General features: G+C 36.5%; 3 protein-coding genes across 3 annotated transcripts in view; 2 read left to right on the top strand and 1 right to left on the bottom strand.

Annotated features, from left to right (window-relative positions):
- The window catches only part of LOC141431732 (kelch-like protein 10), a 7341-nt gene extending 7264 nt beyond the window's left edge, over positions 1–77 (top strand). Inside the window, 1 exon segment of the mRNA XM_074092908.1 lies at positions 15–77. Coding sequence (XP_073949009.1) covers positions 15–77 — 63 coding nt within the window.
- A 79-nt stretch (positions 78–156) lies between these two features.
- Positions 157–8217, bottom strand: LOC141431731 (dolichyl-diphosphooligosaccharide--protein glycosyltransferase subunit STT3A-like). Its single transcript, XM_074092906.1, has 5 exons — positions 7934–8217; positions 7186–7353; positions 5840–6000; positions 5565–5762; positions 157–183 (listed from the first exon to the last, which is right to left on the bottom strand). The coding sequence occupies exons 1-5, from the start codon at positions 8034–8036 to the stop codon at positions 157–159; spliced, it is 657 nt and encodes a 218-aa protein (XP_073949007.1). The 5' UTR covers positions 8037–8217.
- A 595-nt stretch (positions 8218–8812) lies between these two features.
- On the top strand, positions 8813–21622 carry LOC141431730 (uncharacterized). The gene is made up of 4 exons (XM_074092905.1): positions 8813–9503; positions 15661–15758; positions 19727–19843; positions 21601–21622. The coding sequence occupies exons 1-4, from the start codon at positions 9273–9275 to the stop codon at positions 21620–21622; spliced, it is 468 nt and encodes a 155-aa protein (XP_073949006.1). The 5' UTR covers positions 8813–9272.
- The last annotated feature ends 3812 nt before the right edge of the window (positions 21623–25434 follow it).

Genomic DNA, 25434 nt, shown 5'->3' with positions numbered 1-25434 from the left:
ACATGTGCTCGGAGCTCTGCACGGGTTGGAAGCCGACGAAGGAGATCTGCATGGAGAGGATGGTGCCGACGCAGTAGAGCGCGCTGTAGGCCACGTACACGCGCGGCGAGAAGCGGCCAGCAGCAGCAGCGCCCACGTGCAGCGGGATCAGGTTGATCAGGAACACGTAGCCCCCGACGACACCTGCCACGATAACTGCGTGTAGCCTCCATAAATCACAACTATGAGGGCTATCGTTTTGTGTCTCACTAGATGGCGCACTGTTGCGTGTTTTTAAAGTATGGATTTCAAAGTCTGTTATTACGGGCGTGAAAACAAAGTTTAGATTAAAATCATATTTACCACAGACATTCATTGCCCCGGAACGCATATTTGCCATAATTAATTTCAGATATTGCAAAATATTCACAAAATTATTCTAATTATAAATAAACCCGCGTAGCTCCCCCAAAAACTATGAGATTTGACATTTCGGAGACCTCACGCTACACTAGCGCCTCTAGTGGCGAATTCATACGCGATAGCCCTCATTAGTGAACCATTTATGAGTACCACTTTTTTTTTAAAGCTGAGCGTCCACTGGATCGGAATCGGCGCGTACGCACCGTGCGAAGCGGGCGGATTTGTTGCTTTATCTAGATTTCTATGGCGCAGAAATACCGATCCAGTGCACGCAGTACCATAGAAATCTATATGTCGGCGGCCGATCGTAAAATCCGCCAGATCACGAAATTCCTAGGCATATCGTGAAACGCCGCCATTTCATGATATGCCTAAACGTTGGCCAGGCATATCACGATGTGCCTGAGAAATAATACGGCAGATCGATTAGAGCAACGCATTCGTCGATATTCCTAGCTCTATACCGGGCACATAGTAAAATAGTTTCTTTTTTGGCCACTGGTGGCGCTGCGTATGCAATGGCGGCCGTGACCAGCTGACCGGTCGTGTTTGTTTAGCGCGTGAAAAATGTCGGCGTCGCAACAAAATGATCCTTAAACCGAAACTAGTGATTGAATTCAAAATAGAAGTGCAAAAGAAGCTTTTGAACATCAGCTCCGTTCTTTTTATGTGAATCAAACGGATTCTGTGCACAATATGAAAAAAACCATGGACGTCTGCCCGTATTTTAGAGGTTAGTATTTTGTTGATAAATAAAGTATTCACTAGTTGTTATTTATTTATATAGAAAAAATTAGGTACGAGGAGCGAAGCGAGGAGTGGTTAGTATTAATCGTGATCATGACGAACGAGCCGAGCGAGCGAAGCGAGCGTGCCGCGGTAGCGGCCGGCGAAGTGCCAGAACCGATATGGCGGCGTTTCATGATATGCCTAGGAATTTCATGATCTGCCTAAACTGGCTAAATCATGAAATGGCGGCGCTACATGATATGCCTAGGAATTTCATGACCTGCCTAAACGTCACTAGGCAAATCGCTAAACGGTGAGTTTTGAACGATATGGCGGATGTCCCTTAGCCAATTCATGAAATGGCGGCATTTCACGATATGCCTAGGAATTTCGTGATCTGGCGGATTTTACGATCGGCCGCCGACATATACAAACAAAGTAATAAATCCGTCCGCTTCGTACGGTTTGATTCCAATGCAGTGGACGCGTAGCTTTATTCCCCATAGGGGATTTTGCCATTCCGGTTTGAAGAATTATGGTGATATGTGCACTTTTATTTTTCATAAAAAATTAGTGGTTTTAATAGCCATACACATACAATAAAACTTTTATCATCACATTCGCTTGACGTTGGGCGACCCAATCAGAGTGCAAGTGGAATAATGACTACAGTACTGCAGTTTAGTGAAATTTCTTTCAAACAAATTATAATTACAAGTGTAAAAAAAATACCAGTGTCAGTTAAGCTTACGGTTTCATTGCTGGGTCATCATTTGAGTTTATATTCCGTTTGATTTTTGTCGACATGGTAAAAGATTCTGTTACAATTTCCAGGGTATCTAGTAGATAAGATACGTCTAGGAAATAATCGAAAGTGTTTTAAAATTCTACAGCCTATTCATAAAAAAATGTGACCACGAATAATGACCCTGCTGTCGGTTTTGAGACCTTGGGACCATAGGGTCCCAGCACACACAAACTAATTATAAAAGTGTAAAAGCACCTGGTCGATACTACTGGAGACTAAAGGGCTGGTAGCTATCTCTCTCAATGAATTATTCGCTGGGTGCGCGATGACAGCGCCAACTAGCGGTTATAATTACGGCGGACTTTTAAATCCATTCTCGTCCATCGTCCATCTTTGTCCATCGTCCATCGTCCATCATCCATTCTAGTCCATCTTCTATCATCTATCATCCATCATCTATCGTCCATTCTCGTTCATCGTTCATAGTCCTTCGTCCGTTCTCGTCCATCGTCCATCCTTGTCCGTCATCCATCGTTTATCGACCATTCTAGTCCATCTTCCATAGTCTATTCTTTATCGTCCATAGTCCATCGTCCATTCTCGTCCATCGCTCATTCTTGTCCATCGTCCATTCTCGCCCATCGTCCATTCTCGTCCATCGTTCATTGTCCATCCTTGTCCATCGTTCATCGTCCTTCGCCCATCGTCCATTCTCGTCCGGCGTTTATTCTCGTCCATCGTCCATCCCTCACCGTCCATCGTTCATTCTCGTCAAACGACCATCGTCCTTCGTCCATCCTCGTCCATCGTCCATCCCTCACCGTCCATCGTTCATTCTCGTCAAACGACCATCGTCCTTCGTCCATTCTCTCCTCCATCCACATCCTCATCTCATACACTTACACACACACACACACACACATACCAACACGCACACACACACACACACACACATATATAATTTAAAAAACGTGACTGAATTTGCAACATTTTCGATTTTTCTGTGACTATATAGGCTAAAAACGAATTAAATTTAAAATTTGGAGCTTGTGCGTCTGCTAGAAGTACCTTAGGATTATGATGATCGTGAGTCAGTGAGTAGGTATGTCAGTGACAAAACTGAGGAACTTTAGCATGTAATAGCTGTAAATCTACATGTTCAAATTGAATGTTATTGATAATATATTTAAGTCCCATTAGGCCCTATAGGTACCTGAAAATTCAGGGTTCTAGCTTTACCCATAACAAAATTACAGGATGTTGAAAATAGCCTGAATGGGTTCGAGAAAAGTATGGTACGGCCGTGCCTTTGTTTTTGTTTTGCTCGACTTGGCGGGGGCACTAAATATAAATATTTTTGTGTGTAAATAATAACAGACTTTGTAGGCCTTAAAACTAGCAAGTCAAGTGGCGGTGCGGACTATTGCGGCTTTACGGACTTTAGCGAGCATCATACATCGAAGTCGGCTCCATTGAGGTATGTTGTTCATGAATTGTTCTTTAGACATAATGCTGCATAGAAGAACCAATAAGCCACGGCATTGGTAACCGTCACTATTCGTAGGTTAATTAACACATATTATTATTATAATGAAGTATTGATTATCAACTAATATTATTATAATGTTGCATGAGGTTGCCGTAAAAAAAAACTCAAACTTAAAAGATACATAAAAAATCATAAGTCTTAAAAAATAATATTGCGATTGTAGGAATATTTTAATTTAAAGTGATTTTTGGCATATTTAGGGGCTGTTTCACCATCCATTGATTAGTGTTAACCGACGGTTAAATGTGATGCCGTCTCTGTTTGTTTGGTTCTAATAGACGGAGACGGCATCACATTTAACCGTCGGTTAACGCTAATCAATGGATGGTGAAACAGCCCCTTGAACTGTTAAAATTTCAATATATTGTCATCTCAGGACAATCAAAGGACTCCAAACATCAGGATTCTTAAAGGTATTCAACAGAAGTTCCGTTCTAATTTAATTTAAGATAATCTCGAAGACATCAAAAAATAATTTCCATGCTAAATTTCATACACCTAATTGAGTTTAATGGTTTAAGCGTTAAGGGGTGACAGACAGACACACGGAAATACTTTCGCATTTATAATACATATTAATGAGGATATTCGCTATGCAGCTTAAGCACGTAATGCAGTAATTGAATAGATATACCTGTGTCAATGCATATCAAACTTGCAGTCTTCCAAAAGTGTTACTGCGTTTTGAGCTGTATCTGTTGTAGACACACAGTGAAATTTTCCCGTATTTAGGCCATTTGGATATGCATATAAACAATAAAGGGTACATACATACAATTATTAGAACTGTTAAACATCATATTAGAAATTTTATATTTAAAAGTCTGCCTTAACCAATGAATGGCTGATTAAAGCAGTAAGAATAAGTATAAACTATAATTATAAATGTTAAACGAAAAAATATATGTTTGGTTAATAGTCACACTCATTATTTCTTTTTCATTACACATAGGTAGAAATAAGCTGCAATGTTTTGAAAAAATAAAGTTTCTGTGAATTTGTATGAAATAGCAAAATCTGAATGTGCAGTACACTCATTCAGGGTGAAAAATTTCATCTTTATGATCTATGATTGGATTTGAAGACTATTTCCATTATTAGCAATAGTCTTATTTCAGATTTAATTAACAAAGCCAATCAGGAACATTCTCAATTTTCGCATTATAATGGTTACGACACACAGGACATGGTGAACAAATCAAGTGTCATATTTTATTAACATTTTCATATTGGTTTGTGGCAATGAATCCTGATAATAGCAAGGCAATTGGCCTCAACCATTCAAATATCTGTTTCCCTGAAATAATATTATTATCATATTTAACCCAAAACTGTGACCATCTGCTGGGCAAAGGCCTCTCCTCTTGACTTCCACATCTCCCTATCCAGAGCTATATTAGGCCATAATAAATAATATACATACACCATGTTTTTTGTTTGTTAACTTATGTTAAACCATCCATTGAAATTGACGGATGGCTTAGTTAAATCAGAGAAACTTTACTTCATAATAAATTTTTTGACCTATGCGAATATTTTTGTACAGTCACCTGATAACTATCTGACACGTCCTACCGGCCCTAGCAATAGAGTCGTATCAGATATTTATACACGCTTGTTGTGTCAAATATTGGTGCTGGTGACTGTACATAACCACTCACATGCTTTTGGCAACTCTAGTTCCCTGTCAAAGCTCTTATTTTGTTAATGAATAGAGTTCAACTCCAAAATCAAAGCATGAGAGTAGATAATAATAATTATCGAGTTCACATTCACATCCATTTTAAAGATCAAATTGTGAAAATTCCAAAACACTTTAGTTACAACTTACAAACTTTAAAGAAGTTAATTTTAAATCATTCATCAAGGAACTATTACATTATTTAGAACATACTCCATTATTTTAATTCTTGATTATCTTTTAAAGAGTAAGAGTTAGGCCACAAGTGCCTCAGAAAAAATAAATTAATTTGACCAGTAGAATGTTTCCTCAAGGTCAACAGAAATCAAAAATAACATTGTGTATATACATAAAAATAAATGCATGCAACACTTTATAATAATTATTGTAATTGTACAAAAAAAAAGACATTTCTTATTAAATTTTAATTTCAGTAACTTATTTTTTTGACTAACCATGTAAAAGTATGCTAGAGCAGTCATAGTAGCCCACAGCAAGGTTCCAGTGTTAACTGCTTTAATCCAGAAGTAGTATGTGAGCAGCATGCAGAATATAGCAATGCCTTCATTGTCATAGCTCCCAGCCACAGACCGGCTTATATAGCCAGGGACAATAGCGATCATGGCAGCTGCCACTAAGCCTGCTCCTTCATCCTTAAAAAAAAACACGAATTATTACTAACTATTACAATGGACAACAGTTAAATTATAATCTGAAAAATATGTATTACCTTTAGTTCCTTTGTCAAAAGGTATGTAACAATAGTTGTGAGTGAAGAGAAGAATGGTGCAAGGAACACACACACATTTCTAATGTCAATAGTAATATTCATGAACTGCATAATGTTGTACAGTGTGGTGGATGTGACCATCAGACCTGGGTAGATGGTACCTGGGGATGAAAATAATAGTAAAAAAGCATGTTACAGTAGCAGATCAAAAAATTATAAACTTGAAATTGCAAGACCTGCAACGAAAATCTAAGGCTTTCTTTCATTATTATTAGAAATACAGTCATTCACACTCTTAAATGATTAACTAAATAACCCAATTAAATATGACATAAGGCCTACAAATGGTCAGTTAAGTGTGTCCATCAAATAAACATGACCACTTTTTTTACCAACTACAGATATTAATGACAGTCCACATATAAAGTATTTTTATAATTCTTATTCTGGGGAATTATAATAAAAAAAATATTACACTAAATTTGATGTTTTTTCCTGGTATCATTTGTAGCAATGAAATTTATTACCAAGGAGCAGAATTTGTCATAGCAAAAATATTTCAGTAATTAATAAAACAGGAAATAGTAAGTACTTTTAAAATAGTGCTTTTTAAGTAAGTTACAATTAAAATATAAAGAGCTTGAGCTGCTTTAAATTAACTTTACATTTAGAGCAGTATATCATTGGCAAATCTTCATTGTATATAGGTAAGGGATGTTTTTTAATCCATTTGTCAATCGTTTTTCTTTTAGGATTAACCATTTTAATAACACAGAAATGACTAAGAAAAACTCAAGCAACATAAATGTCATAATATGTGACATTGACACGATTTATTTTATTTTAATATGGAGATGAAAGTCGCTTATCAGAGAGGTCAAATTTTACAGAATATTGTTACAAGGCGATAACAAGGAGAGACGATTCGATAACATCGATAACTGGAATAGTCGATAAAACTTATGTTCAATCCCTTTGATGTTTGATTTTGCTATGAGAAATTCCGTTCCTTGTTTTTACTATCACTAATTAAAATAAATTCAAATTAACATCTACACAAAATAACAAAAAAATAGAAATTAATAAAATAATAAAATGAAATGAATTAAAAATAAAATTACAATTTCAAATTAAATAACACTAAATAAAAGGTATTTCTAGTTATGCTGATCAAGCAAAACTGAACATTTTAATGAAACACACACACACACACACAAACAAATCACATCCTGTATGCACATGAAATTGCAATCCCATAAAGCACAGAAACATCATTTGCACCAAAAATTTTATGTTATTAAAATTTAAATGGATATTTGGAAAAACAGAATGGAACAACCACTCACCACCAATAATGCGACCAAGAGGATACCATGCTCTGTCATCAAACCAGTTGTGGAACTTGTAAAAGCCTTCTTCAGTGAGGTACCTTGTTGTTCTGTAGTTGAAGTAAGGATCAAATTCATGGATAACACTCTCAAAGCGTAATACGGAGAACAGACGTGTAGCAAAGGCTGAAAGTAAAAAAAAGATCAGTGGTATTCAATTTTTAATTAATAAAATTACGAAATAGGGGTTATTTTAATTTTTATATACATTTAATATTAACAAGCTGCCAAGCTCGGTCAATTGACATGGTGGCAGCTGCATATTATAAGGAAGCCATTGTATTAATAAAAACAACATGGTGGCCATCATTCAGCCGCCATTATCTCTCACAGCGTTAGCACATAGTTTTAATTTCCATTAACTTCTTCCTTTGTCAAAATGGAAAAAGCGAATGAAAATTATAACTACCTGCTAACGCAGCTTTAACGGTGTGCAATTTTTGGTCTTCACCAAATACACCAGATACAGGCGAAATTGTCCAGATCGACTGGGCTATATTTTTAGAAAACAAAAGTTACAATATAAATATTTCTATTTAGAATAGTACTTCTCATGAAATTAAAATTGATATTATTTTAGTTTGTTGGTCACTATTATTTTGTTGTACTACAATGCGTCCATCTAAAATGCATCTAGGCGACTCCCTACAGTAAGTAAAACAGTGCTAGTGGTGTAGAAAAGATTGAATGCCAAGAAAATGCTTACATAAAATCGCTGCCATTGACAAAACAGCCAATTTTATAAAAGTAAGTTGCTTATCAGAGGAAAGGTGGGGCAGCTTTGCCTTCGTTTGGGGCTCCGCAGTCATCTTGATGATGTTCACAACTTCAAGCTTTTAGTGATAAATTTCACATAAAGGATACATATATAGTAAATTCAAGTCAGTTATTCGCCGGCAACCTAATATACTCGGTTTCTTCTGCAGGCAGGCACCGACGCGAATTGACAGATCCCGGGCGGCGTGGCAAGAATTGTTGCTAGCTCACAATAAAATACTGTAACCTCTGACGTGTATCAGCTACAAAAAACATCCACATCATTGGATTTAATTTTTTTACTTCGAATGCACCTGATTAAATTAACATAATATGAAATGAAATGTATCATTCGATTGTTAATCAGACTTTTAAATCAGAAAAATTATTTATTCCAGTCATAGATATTAAGCGTATATCACATTGTTATGCCGAGCAACCCTTGAAAAGTACTCTGCAAGGCTACTACGAAACTCGTAAGTTCGTGTCGTGCGGTCCCTCTCGCTCTCGTATCAAACAGTGTAAGTGTCAGAGGGATCGTACGACACGAACTTCGAGTTTCGAGTTTCGGAGTAGCCCAGCTGTTCTGTGCCCTAGAAGCAAGCCTACTCGACTCGTAGGGAAGGAAATGTTAGAGCGAGCCACAGAAAGTCTATCACATTCTATCATTATCATATTTGTGCTAATGGACCGCAGAGATGTTGTCATGGACGTACTACTTTAAAACTGTTAAAATAACATTAAAATACAATTGTTGGACTACCTATACGTCCATGGATGTTGTTGCTATTATGCTATTGGATCAAAACTTTTTTGCTCACTTCATGCTGGTGATGTGTGCAAGCGAGCGACCATCTGTCTGTGACTCTTTCTTTAGATCTGAATATTCTGAATCTGTGCTTCTTTAACCAACCTCTGACTTTCTTTCATCTGTATCAGTCCATATCTCTTAGTAGTCTGTGCATCTGTCATCCGATCCGTGACAACCGTGGCCTGTCTGTCTGTTCGAGATTGAGAGCTTCCCGGTTTGGGTTTGGTTTTTTGTAATAGTACATTTAATTTTTGTATTAATTCCCTATTAACAGTTGTTATTAATATTTATGATAGGTAATACTGTGTAGAACTCATAAGTGCAATTATATTATTTAGCACAAATTATTAAACAAGCAAAGAAATAATATATAGTGAAGTGACTAATCACCGACAGTCATCTCCTCTCAAAATTGACATGTCAGTCTCCTTATAAGACCTTTATAATTTGAAAGGTTTGAGCTCAAGAATTATATGTGATGTCCGACGGTGACCCATCTCTCGAAGAAGATATACCAAAACCTTTACTGGAGAGGGTGGAGGACAATGTATTTACGCCAAAGATAGCAACTCCTATTTACGCAGGAAGTGTTAGGTTGCACCACAAAAGATCTGACGCGGCAGAAACGGAGTCCTTCCTGACAGATGCCCAGCGCAATGAGCTTGCGTTCCAACAGCTATTCCAGGATGGAGTTGGAGACTTTAACAAGGTAAGTTTTAGAACAGCATAGTGCATAAACTTACCAAACAATGAACTCATATATTTTATAACTCCTCCAATAAAAGGCTATTAAACCGTAAATAGTAAACCACTGAATACTCAAATATTATTTAGTCAATTTAGACAAGATATGATCTTTATAGAACTTAATGGGAATCAAATTTCTTTGGTCATGGCTTCCTCAATAAATTTGTCTTATGTATGAATGCATTTTCTTAGTCAAATTTAAATCCCTCAATCTGTACTCCACCTGGATGGCCACTGTGTATCTTTTATAACAGATCAAAATTTCTTATCACAAGTTATGCACAGCACAATAATTCAATTCTTATAAAATACCTATGTGTATGTAAGTATTTATAACAAATGTAACATCAGTTATGTCTGATGTTTAGATAATAGGGTAAGACTCATAAACTGCCATATTGTGTGTCTGAAATCAATGAATATGCCCTTGCTCCATGGCCACACAAACCACAACAAGCATGGCAGTGGTGGATGGTGTTTTTCTTAGCCATACTTATTGCAACACATATGGTGGGTGAAACACTTCTGACCCTTATATGCACAAACACTATTTGTAAAAAAAATAATATAAGTACCAATAATAATCCGTTGTGATAAAATAAGAGACTGACAAAAAGTATAAAAATCCAATTAAATTTATATTGTTTCCATATCAACCCACCCTTCCTTTTAACCATACCCTATAATTATAATTATAGACATATTATCATCAGTAATATATATACATAAGTATTGTTTAATTTTATATTTATTTACAGCAGCTTTTCCCAGCTACATTGTTATCCAACATTAAAAAATGATCTCAGATTCTTAAGATATTTTTCATCTTTCATGTTTAAAAAACACTAATAAAAATAAAAATAAAATACCTGAATAAAAAGAAAAGTGATTTATTCAATAATTTGTACATCTATAGATAATAGGGTTATGGCACCATAACAACTTAATTCACACATGAGACATCAGTAAACAAGTCTGGCAAAACTTATGCACCTAACTCAGAAATGTCAAATCACCCCACTTCTAACCACTTCTGAGTAAAGGCCTCTTCAATTTCACACCGCTTTGCCTGGTCCTGCGCTAGTCTCACCCACAGTTTACCAACCAACTACCAGATGTCATCCGACCAACAGGCCAGAGGTTTGCCCACCATTCCTTGACCCAATCTTGGCTACAACTCCATAACCGGTTTGACCACCTGTTGTCTAATGGCATATCACCAAGTGTCCTGTCCAACTCAACTTCAATTGAGTTACCCTCTTGTGACTTAAATTTTATATCTGTTCAGTACACTTATATGTAAACACTAGGCTGTTACCCGTGACTCTGTCCGCGTAGGATTCGTTTATTGCTATCCCGCGGGAATTATTCCATTTCCCGGGATTAAAACTATCCTATGTCCTTCCCCGTAACTCAAACTATCTGTGTACTGATTTTCATCTAAATCAGTTCAGCGATTTAGACGTGATGGAGTAACAAACAATTAAACAAACAAACTTACATACTTTCACATTTATAATATTAGCGGGAAGAGTGGCTATATCTAAGTTTTTAATTGAGCTATGCTAATCATAATGGCGAAATATATTATGAATTTTATTTTATGTTATTGTTAAAATTTATTCAGAATGAAGAATTAAGTGGATTGCTTTGATCCTATTTTCATAAAGCTACTTGTTTAGAAAAATAGTAGATTTAGTTAATAAATCTGGCTTTAACTTTGAGAGCTTTATATACTTTGACACTACTAAACTGAGCGTAATTCTAAATTGAGATTAATTTTTATAATATAAGTAAGAGGCCATTCACAATTAAGTATTTAATTACTGTTAAAGACATAATGGATGATTGAATTTTGTTGCTGCTATAGTAATCAAATCACATTACCAGAGGCAAAATGTCGATGCTCATCAGCACACACGTTAATTACACAACATGAAGGCTACTGTCTTAAGTTCAGTCAACTGTACCAAACAGCAGAATTTTTTACTGAACCAAATCTGACTCATTTAATACATACCTATTTATGCGGCTTTCAAGCTTTATGGTGAAGGAAGACATAGAAGAAAAACTGCACACACTTGCAAAGCAATTCAATTGTATTTCAATTCAATATGCTCTGGGTCCACATAGGAACTGCAGTAGTAATGTGCCAACTCGGGAAAAACAAAACTCGATTTAACTCGAGTTAAAATTCACGTAACTCGGACCTCGAGTTAACTGGATGAAACAGAGATTTTTTCAAAGTTTTTAACAATTTATTCCCTCACATTCGCACTAGTAGTAAAAAAAAAGAGCCGACAAACAAATGATATTTTTATGTTTAAATTTTTTAATTTTTCATATTATTTATTTATGATGTATTGGGAGAGTTATACTAACTAAAGTAAAAAGGGAAATTATTTAAAATCGAGTTGGAGATAATTCAACTCGAGTTGATTCAAGTTAAGCCCAACTCGAGTTAACTCGAGTTAGTAACTCAAGTCGACCATCACTAAACTGCAGTGCAATGCAAACCATCTCATTCATATAGGGAAAGATGGTGAAGATGTTACGACTTTCTGTGGACACACCCATATCCTCCTAACGCCTAGAGTCCTTTATAAAGAACTTAATGTAATTTGAACATCAAACTATCAATGACATAAAGTTTGATGTTCATAAATCCAAAAATTTGACTTTGGCGTTTAGGAGAATAAGTACATTACCAAGGCCGGATTTAGGGGAGGGCATCTGGGGCTACAGCTTCATTTTATTTGGAAAATAGTTTTTGGGGGGTCCCCACTCCTCTGTTCCCCCAAGCCCTCAACACCTCTAAATCTGGCCCTGTAATTTACATATTGTTATTCTTAGATGGTTTCTACTTAGGTAAGCTACTAGTATTTAAGGAAAACATGAATGGATGTTTCCTTTAACAAAATGTATTGATAAAAGTGACATAACGACGGTTGAGAACCAATATAGTCTATATCTACCATCTTTTAGCATGATAGTTAGGTGTTATTGAATTTTAACCGTCGATAAGTTCCATTGCATTGTTATACTGTTATTACAAATTGGAATGACTAAATTTTTTACGTGAAAAAATAAAAATCAACTAAAACACTTAGACTTTCACATTTATGAGTTTATGACATTTTTAGGCATTAGGAGAAAAAACTAAGTACTCTTTCCAAACGTAATAGCCGTAACAGACGACCGGTCCGGCGGACCAAGAGGGACACACACAACTGTCTGTTACAGTAAGATGGTGGTATGGATATACCATTCTAACAGATGGCTGCGTTCCTTTCGGTCCGCCGGACCGTTCGATCTTCTGTTACAGCACAGAGTACATATATAAGTTACAGCAATATAATCAAAGCCGAAAACAGTCATAGTTGCAGTACAGTCAGCAAAAAAACTTGTATTCATTATTTTTTTAACATTGACTTCGGCCTATTTTGTGACAACCCTGACTTATTCAATGTCTAGACTAGAAGATTGTTGCTATTTTGCAATGAGTCAAATATAATGCTTACTTGTTATACTATAGGTAGGTAGAGTCATTCACGATGACGCGTGCTGTGGTTCTTATTACAATGTCAATAATGTCTAATTTTGACAAAATCACGCGTCTTCGTGAATGGCACTAGGTATATTTTGCAGTCTAAACACGGGCACAGGAATCATAAAAGTACACAAAGAACAGATTTCGTGAAAAAAAAAAATAGAGAGCGAGCCAATTTTTAATTTTTCCGTGGGAGCGAAGTCGCGGGATAAAGCTAAGTTTGAACAAAAAAGAACTGATTTGTCTACCTGTGGCCCATTTCACGAAGTTACAATTTATAAGCGGTAGTCTCTTTTCAACACATACTGTTAAACAAAGACTACCTCTTGTAAATAGTATCTTGTAGCTTCGTGAAATAGGGCATAGGTAGTTTTTATGTGTATCAAGCAGTAGGTATGTCAAAGTAAACAGATAAAATATTTTTTTTTTTATAAACACGGAGTATAAGGGTAAAAGTAAAGTAAAGTAAAAAAACAATATATATATAATATATATATAATATATAATATATATATATATATATTTACCACCACAAAGTATAATACAGAGACAGTAAGAAAAACGACTATAGTTGGTAGACTTATGCGGTGGAGACTGGTGCCCGAACTAGGGGAAACCTGTATGTCGGGTCACCAGGTCTCCAGTCCTCAGATGCCCACAACCACAGAGATCCCAATGATAAATAAAACCTAAAGGTAAATTCTAGGTATTTAGGTAGGAATTGCACAATTATACTATAAAATTACTAAAAGAGAACAATGCAATGATTTAAACGACAGAAATATTATTAAAGTAAGAGAGATGTATGTGTTGTGAGGGTGAAGCCAGACGAGAGTAATTTTTTGAGTTGTGACGTGAGCCGCGTATTTTCAGTCGCGTAATTTCTGCTGCATTCGGTTTTATTCGTAGGGTTTATACAAAAGTCCAGTTTGTTTCACACGGCGCTGAAAATGAGTTGTGCGGTTGAAAATTACGCGACCCAAAATACGGGACTCACAGTTCAAAAATTACGCTCGTCTGGCTCCACCTTAAGTTAGAATCCACACTTCAGGGCTTATTACACTAGACTAAATTTAGGATCTTAAATGATTTAGAATAGAATCCTAATTAAGGAATCCCGTTTAGTCAAGTACTTCTTAGGATCCTTAGTTGGCTAAACGCGATTACACTTTCCTAAACTAGGATTCTAAATCATTTAGGATCCTAAATTTAGTTAAGTGGAATAAGCCCTTTTGCCATGCTCCGTTTGTATCGTGATAATTATGATTCGTCGTATCTGCACGTCTTTACCTCAGCTTGCCTCAACTGAAGCGCACGCTAATAAAATAATAAGTGACGGTAGTGTAAGAAACGTTCTTCCACCGGAGCCGTAGTAGTAAGACAGAATATAATCTAGTTAATTAGTAAGTAATTGTGGGTAATAATTTCGACGAATGGGTTTGTCATGCAAATCCCTCGAGAATGCTAATAATGATAAGTGTTGTTTAGTCATAGCTGGCACTCTACATACCGTTAAAGTGTTGTGCTAGAACGTCTCCATTACGGCATTTCTAAAACATAAAGTGACACTTTTATGACACCATCCTAATAGTTAGTTTCTTGGACTAGTTGTGGTTGTGTTAAACAGGTTGTGCAAAAACACGTGAAGCTGAATTCTAGGTGTATACAAAGGCAGAATGTAGGTAGACAAGCAAGCATGTGTTGTATCTGTTCTGTAGTAGATACGTTACGAGATGCATGATCTCTTATCAAACAAAGATGACTCAGTCTTAAAATGATAGAGGTGCCAAGGTCTGTGGTTATTTTTTTGCTCTTCTGCTATGCGCTGTACGTTAATAAAATTAGAATTGGGATAGGTATTTGCTTGGAGGTCTATTGAATCGTATCGGGCTGTGAACGTTTTTTAGCGTACATGTAATTATTGCACAATAAACCATTTGAAGTGGTGCACAATAAATAAACCATGTGAAGGTGTTATCTAAGATTTCGTGCGGCCACAGGTTACGATAACTAAATTTAGGGAATACCTAAATGTATGTATTTCATGTTATTCCAATTAAGAAACATAATATACCGGCAAAGATTGCTGGTAACTAAGGTAAAATGTATATTTTATGCGAAAACACAATATTCATTGGAAATTTTAGTCTATAATTACACTACCGCAATTAAGTATTCGTTTTTTTTTTGTTTTCGGCTAGGTATGCCTTTCGATTGAGCCAGCATCATGTCAATTTCTCTTATAAAAAGAAATCGGAGGTGAAGAGGCAGTTGCTATTCCTGAAAAGAGGGAATCACAAACCCAAAGTAAACCAAAAACAACCACTACTGTTAGGTATTAATAATTTATACTCACTTATATTTAGGTAGTCTATGTTCATTACTTTAATGATAATTAATACCCAGCAATTATTCGTTAAAATGAATTGAAAATAAACGTACCTACTCCTAGGAATCACGTAATAGTTGGCAAATTAGCCTTATTATTCCAAGTTACTTTTTAGTATTTGTTTTGAAGCAAGAAGGTACGATGCAGAAGATTGATCGAGTGTATTTTTATTGGGGTTAGACGGAGACAGAGCCGCCGCAGAAGACGGCCGACCTGCGGGCGATGTCGGTCCTCAGCACCTACCCCGACAACATGTCGCAGGACATGAACACTGACCGGTGAGTCCCCCCCCCGCACTGACCGCTCCGACCGCCCCTATTGCCTCGGGCCGACGCTAACGTCAATGCTTCACTGCTAATTGCACATTGATCTCTTAAAAACTGCGAAAATTTTACTTTTCTCAGACGTGATTTTGTTGAATATACGTATCGTATCCTGACTGTTTTGCTGCCCGCAACTTCGTCTATGTCGCGCAGCAATTTTGACTTAGTCGGTTATACGCGGTATAAAAAATAGCCTGTGTTAATATATGTATGGTAGTATAGCTTACTGGTAGTGAAAGAATTTTAAAAATCACTTCCCTAATTCCAGATATTACTCCATTCATACATCAAACACACAAACAAAGATCGATAACGTTTGCCAAGTGCAAACAGTACGCTTCCTATACTCAATGTAGGTATTAGGCTGGAAACAGTGCTCGACCGACGGTACGTTCTGACCGTCAGCGCAGACCGTCGGTTGCGAAAATTCATTCAGTGCTACGCTGACGGCGAACTGCGACGCGTGTGTACAGTTCATAGGTCGGTCGCTCTGTCAGCGAAGCACTGAACGCATCCACGGAGCGACCGACCTGTGAACTGTACACACGCGTCGCAGTTCGCTTCGCCGTCAGCGTAGCACTGAATGAATTGTCGCAACCGACGACGGACAGCGCTGACGGTCAGGACGTACCACTGGTTCCAGCCTTAAATTAAATATTGATGAAATAAGTGAAGTTAATGATGTTTCACATTCAATTTAACCTCGGAAAGAGATCAATGTGATATCATTTTGCGATTGATTGTTTGGTCCTGCGTTTGCTTTGAATTTGTGTTACTGCTTTGTTTGTCCTTATGTGCACTAAATTCGTGGAGCTAGTTATTGCTTCTAGCGGAAGTGCAGTGGCACGTCATTGTCCGCCTGTCTCTTTCTTTTTGTGTAACTTACCATCATGTTCGATGTTCATGTTTTGTTTAATTCGGAGCATTGCAGCTTGTTATATCGAAGCATCTATCGTCAATAACATTTGATTCCAACTTATGGACCCAACTACTGGACCCAACCGACCTGCATTCCATTTGTTGTTGTAGCTCAACGCTGTCTTCTTGTAACATATACAATACACATTACATTTTTTTCTTAATTTTGTGTGTGATTTTTTAAAATATGTATAATTATATTATACTAGTGTTTACCCCCGGCTTCGCACACATAAATCATTAGATGCAGCAGCTGAATTGAAATTTCGGGATTTTAAAAAATTCCCGTAGGAATTCCGGTTAAATTAAATCGTGGTTTTCATAATCATATCAAATTTCAAGACTCTAACCTAGCGGTTATTGTTTCGAGATTTTATCCCTATCCCGTGGGAATATCGGAATATAAAGTAGCCTATGTTTTATTCCAGATGTCCGGCTATCTACATACCAAATTTCATCCAAATCCGTCCAGCCGTTTTAGCGTGAAGGAGTACAGTCAAGGGCAAAGATATCGACACGGCCAAAGTTACAAAAATATGTACATGACTTTATGTACTTAACATTAAGGCCGTGTATACATATTTTTGGAACTTTGGCCGCCTCGTCTATATCTTTGCCCTTGACTGTAACAAACTCACTCACACTTTCGCATTTATAATATTAGTAGGATTAGGTATACATACGAATAAATCTGATAATTAATTTTGAGTTCATAATACGTCTATATATTCTATTTCTAGATATTGTTCGAACACTTACATTACGTTAATACTAATTATATAACATTATAGCCAATAATTTATATCCATTTTGTGTGCTGGTAATTGGTTCGGTTATTGACTGGGTACAAAGGGATTTAATTGAACCAATACATACATCACTAATTAGGTAACACACCCTTTTAAAACAAAAGCCACAAAGTTTACTGTAGTGTTATGTATGATGTATGTGTGATGATAAAATGATTATGTACTCGTATGTAATAATGTCAAGGGATATTTTTAAAATGCCCTTAAAACGAAATAACAATGGCAAAGAAATATTTCATTGTTTCCATACTGGAATTTTAAAGAAGTGCTCAATGTGTATATTATAGGTTTTGTCTACTATTAAGGAGCGGCCATACCGCTGCTTAAAAAACCGCGACGGTAGCACGTTACGGAATCGCAGTGACGCATCGTATGCGCACCGTTTTTTTGCATGCTTTCCACACCGCTACTTAAAATACGCAAACGGTGCGGAATCGAAGTGACATGCCGTAAACGTCACGAGTTTTGTTCGGTAGGTAAAGTCCTGACGTTTAGGCTGGCCGCACATACACGGTTTCCTGATAAGGTTTCCGAATACGGAATTCAGATTCGGAAACCTGAATGCGCATTTTTCATAGTAATGTTAGACGAAGGCGCACACGTTATTAAAATTTCCGAACGGAAAAAAACCCGACGTTCGTTCCATGCCACAGCCGTGCGTTCGGGTAGTAAGAACGGGAAAAAACCGAATGACGTCATCCCGAACGCAGTCCCTGCATACACTTTGTTTCACTAGCCGGAACGGAAATTTCAAGTCAGAAATGCGCGAGCGTCGTACGAAGTGGACGTATACGTCATTTTTGTGATAGACCAACATGGGTGACATCGAAAATTTAATAATGACTGTCGAAAAATATCCCTGTACCCAATAACGTCGTTTCTTCTTCTTTTTGTTGTGTAACGCCAGTAAGAGCGCAATTAAAAGCAATAACTCATCGTCCATGTCTATACGTGCTCTCTCAAGAACCGTCGCTCTAGAACTGGCAGAAAAAAAAACCTAATACTAAAAAACGAACGTGTGCGCTTTGCTTTCAGGTTTCCGAATCTAAATTCCGTATTCGGAAACCTTATCAGGAAACCGTGTATGTGCGGCCAGCCTTACGGCACGACACTGCGATTCCGTATTTTAAGCAGTGGTGTGGCCGCTCCGTTACTTGATATGATAACTTGTAAAGCCTACGTAACTGAGACAGGTTTTTTTAACTTTGTTATAAGTACTACCTACTGCCAATTCAATTTCAAATCAGTTTAAAATTGAATTTTCATCCCATAGATACCATCGAAGTTATGTATATGGTAATATACATTGTGTTTTTGTTGTAACTTCGACAGGTCGCTCAAGGGTCGGTCGGTACAAACCACTTCATCCATAAGTACCTACATACAATTTTAAACTGATTTGAAATTGAATTGGCACCTCGAATTGTAAGTTCAACAGATGGGTCGGTTCATTGATAGAAACAAACTATCTGGTAATTAAGTTTCTGGCCAAATAGACGACCAGATGGCCTAGGGGTTAGAGAACCTGACTACGAACGAATGCCGCTATAACAACAAATACTAAAAACAGAACAAAATAAATGTTTAAGGGGGGCTCCCATACAACAAACGTGATTCTTTTTGCTCGATATTAATAACGGCAAAAGGTACCTATTTATTTGTATAAATGTACTTTAAAAATAAATAATTAAATAAAAATAAAATAAACATTTAAGGTGGGCTCCCATACAGCAAAAGTGGTTATTTTTTCCGTTTTATGCCGTTTTACACTATCCCCACCCTTGAGGACTTTTAGTATGTTCATCTGGATACCGCAGGGTATAATATGATTTTGTTAATTTTCTCACCCTAGTATAGCAAGGCGACGTTTGCTACGAATCTTATTTGGACCGTCATAGGTTGTTTTTAGAGATAGGTACATATTCATATTTTCATATTAATTTGAATTTATTTCTTATTTATGCTTGACTAACTTCAGTCTGTTAAAATAACTATCTGGGTACTATTTCCTCCTTAATTATGGTGAAATGATCTGTTTTAAAAAATCACGTATTTTTATTTTATTTTATTACATACAACTTAACGTTAAACACAATTTGAATTTAGTAGAACTGGAAGACGATGTGGTAGGTTTAGTTACACCTTGCTGCAATTTGATAGCACGTAACAGCAGAAAAATCTGTGTAACGATTGCAGAGACAACGGTAGCGAAGCGTCCACGCGCGCGGCGGAAGACTGCGCTTGCGGCGAGCCCGCCGCGCTGCCGGATTTCGCGTCCACCGGCAATGGAAAACCCCCTGCCAACCATTGCTCGTGAGTACCTACCGGAGGGTTGGATCTCATGTACCTATCATTCTATGTTACATTCATATTCACAATAACCTTGTAAAGTTTTCGAAAACATGTCAGTTCCCGGGGAATATTATTGTTTAGATTGTGTGGTTTCATTTTTGCTTTGGAGAAATATAACAAACTATATGATTATGTATACTTAAGGTTTTCATATATTTTTTTTTGATATTGCACGTACTTGATAATTTGACTTTGATCAAAACAAATGCATCTATACCTATGTAATTTGTATTTGACCTAAAATAGAACTCAATGGAATTAAACAATCGTGTAAACAAAGCAATTTTTCACGATTACTCCGTAGTTACTTACATTTCAACGCCAATCCCGATCATATTCACATCTCAATGAATCCACCACTGTTTTTAACAATCATTGTATCATTAAATAATTGTGTTAATATGTTTATTTTATAGAATTAATTGGAACCCGAAAATCCGTTATATTTGTCAAATTTACATGATAATTTTTTCCTCACCAATGTCTATCTAGTCTCTGGAAATTTAGTGCTGTACCTACAAAATTAATTATTGTTCGTGGCCTTAAGTAGGATAATTGCTGGCTGAGCATTGGGAATTTAAACGGACGAGCTTGCGAGTCCGTTTAACTAATACGAAGCCAGCAATTGCTATTCCAGCGAGACTAATACAAAGCTTTTCTCAAAAATGGTGAATAATTCAGAAATAGAATAAACATTTTCTCAAAACATATTTGTAAAATTTAATTTTTATTCCAATATTTTTCTTATGCTTTCCCTGCCTTTTTTTTCATTAAAATAAACAGCAGGTGTATTTTCCCACCGAAACACCACAAGCTATTTCAGACCCAATAGAAAAAGTCCGGAGTTCCAACAAAATATCTGATACCGGCCATTAGACTTGGCTGTATACGTCTTGTGCCAATATTTCCATTGCCTTTTTAACTTTAAAAAAAATGTGACTGATTGCAGGCGCGCTAAATTCATTATTGTCGAGCTAGCGGCCTGCAATCGTTTTAACTTTTTAATTTTTCGCTGACCATAAACTATGCACTTCACCTTCTGATATGTAAATAATAATGTTAACTTTTACGGACATTTTTGAGAAAAATTAATTATTTGATTGAACCAACCTTACCTACCGATAATTATGGCTGGCTCTGCAAATTGGGGAATTTTTATTGTGTGGAGTCCATTTTTGGACCAAAAAATCATTTGTAATCACTTCCCTGTGTCTACTCTCATATGTGTTATTCCAAATGTCCAGCTATCTACATACTTACCAAATATAATCCAAATCCGTCCAGCCATTCTGACTCTTTGCCCCATTGGACAGAAGCTTTTATTTAAAAAAATAAGGCGGTATATATAAATAAACTTGTATTTTAATTTCGTACTATTTGATCATCATACTCGTAACTATAAACATACAAATAGTAAATACTTAAATAATGAAATATGAAAAAATCAAAATAATTATTTATTGCTGATGGAAGTATCTTAAAGAGCATTCCCATCACTAGAGCCAACGTCAGTTAGTCATTCAGCCAGTCGTCAGTCAATCAATGTCAGTCACCACATTTGTTTACCAGATTGCTTAATCCCATTGAATTCGAATATACTTACCACTTGCTACCCTCCGCTAATATGAAAACTTTTTGCGTAGTCTGAGGTGTACGTGTATTCATCTTCTCGAATACTACATGTATTAAATGAATGATTTGACTCTTATTTAATTCAGGATTCTCATGGTGGAATACTGAGCAACCGATCATTGACCTTCAACGATGCGTCCGAACAGTTGACTTTGTGCTGGTATGGGAGGCGGCTAAAGATGATGCCAACAAGCCTGAAGCACACACGCAGAGGCGTATTTTCGAGGAGAACCTCGAAAAGGAGGGGCTACAGCTAGAGAGGGAAGCTCCAGAAAATCTTCATGGATTACACTTCATTAAAGTGAGTTAGTTATACTTGAAATGAAATGAAATTTATTTGCGGTAAATGTAGTACAGTATAGTTAGGTATATGATGTTATAGGTTTTTTTTTTGTTTTATACATTTACAGCCTTATTCATAAAAAAACCTTAATTGAGGTTTGATCGGTCTGTTACTTAGCAGACTGATTAAGCTTAATAGACGGTTGTCAAGAAGTATGATTCATAAACACTTGCTAGCGGTCTGTAGGCCGATAGGACTACGTTATTTTGAGGTATTAAGTTTCAAGAATTCTAAAGTTTCTTATTTTTTGCCTGTGGGTACAGTCGTACCTATGAAGCTTATTGTAGCGTTTTGTGTCATTTTTGTTGCCTGCATTTTCAGCAATTTGAAGATTTGTGGTTGTTATTTTTTTATTTGAATAAATCTCGCAAAATAAATTTAAAGTTAAAAATAATTATGGCATCATATCTAGGATAGCCTGTGGAGTATGTAAACCAAATTTGTGTCATTTTCGTCCAGTGCAAACTGTTATATGGACAGTATGTAAAAATGGTGTGAAAAAAAATTACAGTTTATGAAATATTTATTTCCTATTTCAGATTACTTACATACGCCTATAAAAAAAAGTTGTGCCAAATTAGACCACGATATTTTAAGATTTTAAATTATTTTGTTTTCTTAACCTACAAACGCTTCAAAAAAATATTATAGTCATTAGAGTTCACATATTTTATATCATAAATGCATGATAAATCGACATTGTAAATTTGTGTCATTTTCGCCCACGATATTTAAAATAATAAAACATAAACACAAATGGTTGCGGTCGAAACGGGCCGCGCGGTCAAGCGGCGGGGGCGACGGGGGGCATAAGCACGCAAACACGTTCGTTCGGTACGATTTCATCTATGGGAAGCATTCATATTAGATAATACAAGTATTGTCGTCGCATGGAAGTAGGCAATTGCTGGCTGAGTATGAGTATTAAACGAACGAACTTGCGAGTCCGTTTAACTATACAAAGCCAGCAATTGCTATTCCAGCCGAGACTAATATAAACATTTTCTCAAAATGTATTACGATATTTAATTTTATATCAAAACTGCAGGTGTATTTTTCCTCTGAAAACACCACGAGCTGTTTCACACACATTAAAAAAAGTCCGAGGTTCTAACAAAATAACTGATACCTAATGGGTAGGTATCAGTTGTTTTGTTATTTTGATTTGCTAGATGTTTTGTTTTTTTTTTCTGGAACCAGATTGAATTGGCTGTAGGTACAGCAGGGCTACTGCGAAACTCGAAACTCGAAGTTCGTATCGTACTGTCCCTTTCGCTCTCGTATTAAATACTGTAAGTGTCAGAGGGACCGCACGACACGAACTTCAAGTTTCGAGTTTCGTAATAGCCCTGACTTGTGCCAACTTAGATATTACCGTGACCAAGTTTGAGACTTGATAATAATAAAATTTAAATGCGACATTGTTGTCGAGTATAGCGATCCTGCAATGTTTTTAACTCTTTCATTTTTTTCGCTGGCCTTAAACTATGCACTTCGCCTATTATATAACTTAATGAGTATTGAATTGACTGACTTTTATCTCCGCTACGTAATGAACAAATTGCATAACTTTCTTTTTTTGCATACTCTGAATGTAGTACCTATTCAAATAATGAAGTATGTAAATAATAGGTACATTAATTTAAGAATCAAAAAGGCTGATAGTTATATATAAAAAAGGTTGCCTGGAAGCTTAGAGCAACCCGGGCGGAAGGGAGTAGCCATTCGACGCGTTCCCCTCTGTCAAAGTACAAGCCCAATTGGGCATACGAATTTTATAAAACAAGGCGCGCTCGGATTTCAAACTACTAGACTGAATCGAGAAGCGCGAGTGAACGCGGCGGTGCTAAAAATAACGAATTGTTCAGTTTCCTGCTGTAAAAAGAGATCTGGGACATCAAGCTTGCAAAATTATGGTGTTACATTTCACATGGAAGTAAATTGTTATCGTATTATTGCTATTTAATTACATTTAAACAACAAAGACGTACATTATTGTCGGATTCGTTTACCAACATCGAGTCCTAGCGGTACAAATTTCGGATCAGTCAAGCGATAAATCGCATAAGCGATAAAGCGATGACTTAATGATGTTACTGTCAATGTGTTAGTTTGGAGTCATCTGTAAACGAATTATTAGTGTATTGTTGGATTATTTATGTGTTAACGTCGTCATTACAGTCAGTTGGCAGTTTTGTTTTTGCATCTAAGTAAGCCGAACTGCACTTGTATGCACATTTCCCCCCGCAACAAACGCCAGAACTATTTTAAAGGTAATCTACCGCTAAGGCTGCTCCCTTCCGAAGAAGCCCGCGTTGCTCTAAGCCTGGAAGAGATCGCTCTTAAGCGATAAGGCCGCCTGTTGTTAACCCTTGTAATTTTCATTCTGTGTACCTGTTCTGTATCGCTTACTATTTTTGGTGTACAATAAAGAGTCATTGTATTGTATTGTATTTTATGTAAAAATTTAGAAATGGTATGTTCATAGTATCAAACAGCAGAAAGCACCTAAATTTAGGACATTCGACAAAACTAATGTCAACTTTAACTAATTGGCATTAAGTTCGAAAATTCTAATGATCGAAATTTGACGTGGATCCTGCTTATGACGCTAAAGTCGGATTTGTATTTATCTGTCGTGTCGTGTCGTGACGCATATATGTAGTTAATTTAAACCGATATCTATATCTATAAGTATCCCAAATTTCAGCTAACGCTACCCAGCCGTTAAAGCATGATTGAGTAACAAACATCAAGATATACAAACTTTCGCATATATAATATTAGTAGGATGTGATCTAGCCCCTAAGCTCCTTCTCTCTCACTCGAACTTAAAGGAAGATGGATATCTTGTATGGTCAAGGAGTGTGCCCAGCTCTAAAACCTGGCTATCGCGTCACTGCATATCTAAAATAGCAGCGCTTAGCGTCAACAATCCTACCGAAGTTAGCGGCCAAAAGTTAGCTGCCGATTATAACCCAACCAAATTAAGAAGTTTGTTATTATTTGCATTTGTGTGTTCATAAAAGTGACAAAAACACGATAACTAGCTTATATTCAGGGAGAAGTATTCAACCTGAACGTCTGGTGAAGCAAGAAAATTATTGCCAGCTACACCATATGAAAAAAAAACACCAACATGGAAATGAGAACCTCTTCAAATCTTTCCATAAAATAACACTGGACACTAAAAGCTTTCTATAAAAGCTGCAACTGTTAACTAACCTCATCTAGTCTAGGAGCCACATCCGATTTGGAAACGGGAACTCTCCGGTTTTTTGTGGCATGTTATTACGCACGCTGAGAGCTTTCGATCAACGCTTCAAATGTCCAGTAACCTCGTTTCGTTTTGATGAAAAGGTAGAATTAAAGTTAGCGGCCGAAAAAAAAACAACTAAAATAAAAATAAACATTGATTGGAAAACGCCTTCCTCCTAGATATTATATTAATATCTGGAAAGATATTATATATTAATATGATTATGCATTTCAAAAGCTTCGATCAAATGCGAAACTACCCATAACCAACATCTAGTACGGGAGCTACGCCCGAATAAAAGTAGGGGGCGAAAATGTA

The sequence above is a fragment of the Choristoneura fumiferana genome, chromosome 10 (assembly GCF_025370935.1).
Source record: "Choristoneura fumiferana chromosome 10, NRCan_CFum_1, whole genome shotgun sequence".
Lineage (NCBI taxonomy): Eukaryota > Metazoa > Arthropoda > Insecta > Lepidoptera > Tortricidae > Choristoneura > Choristoneura fumiferana.
Note: the sequence above shows the minus strand (reverse complement) of the source record. Positions and strands in the feature narration are given on the sequence as shown.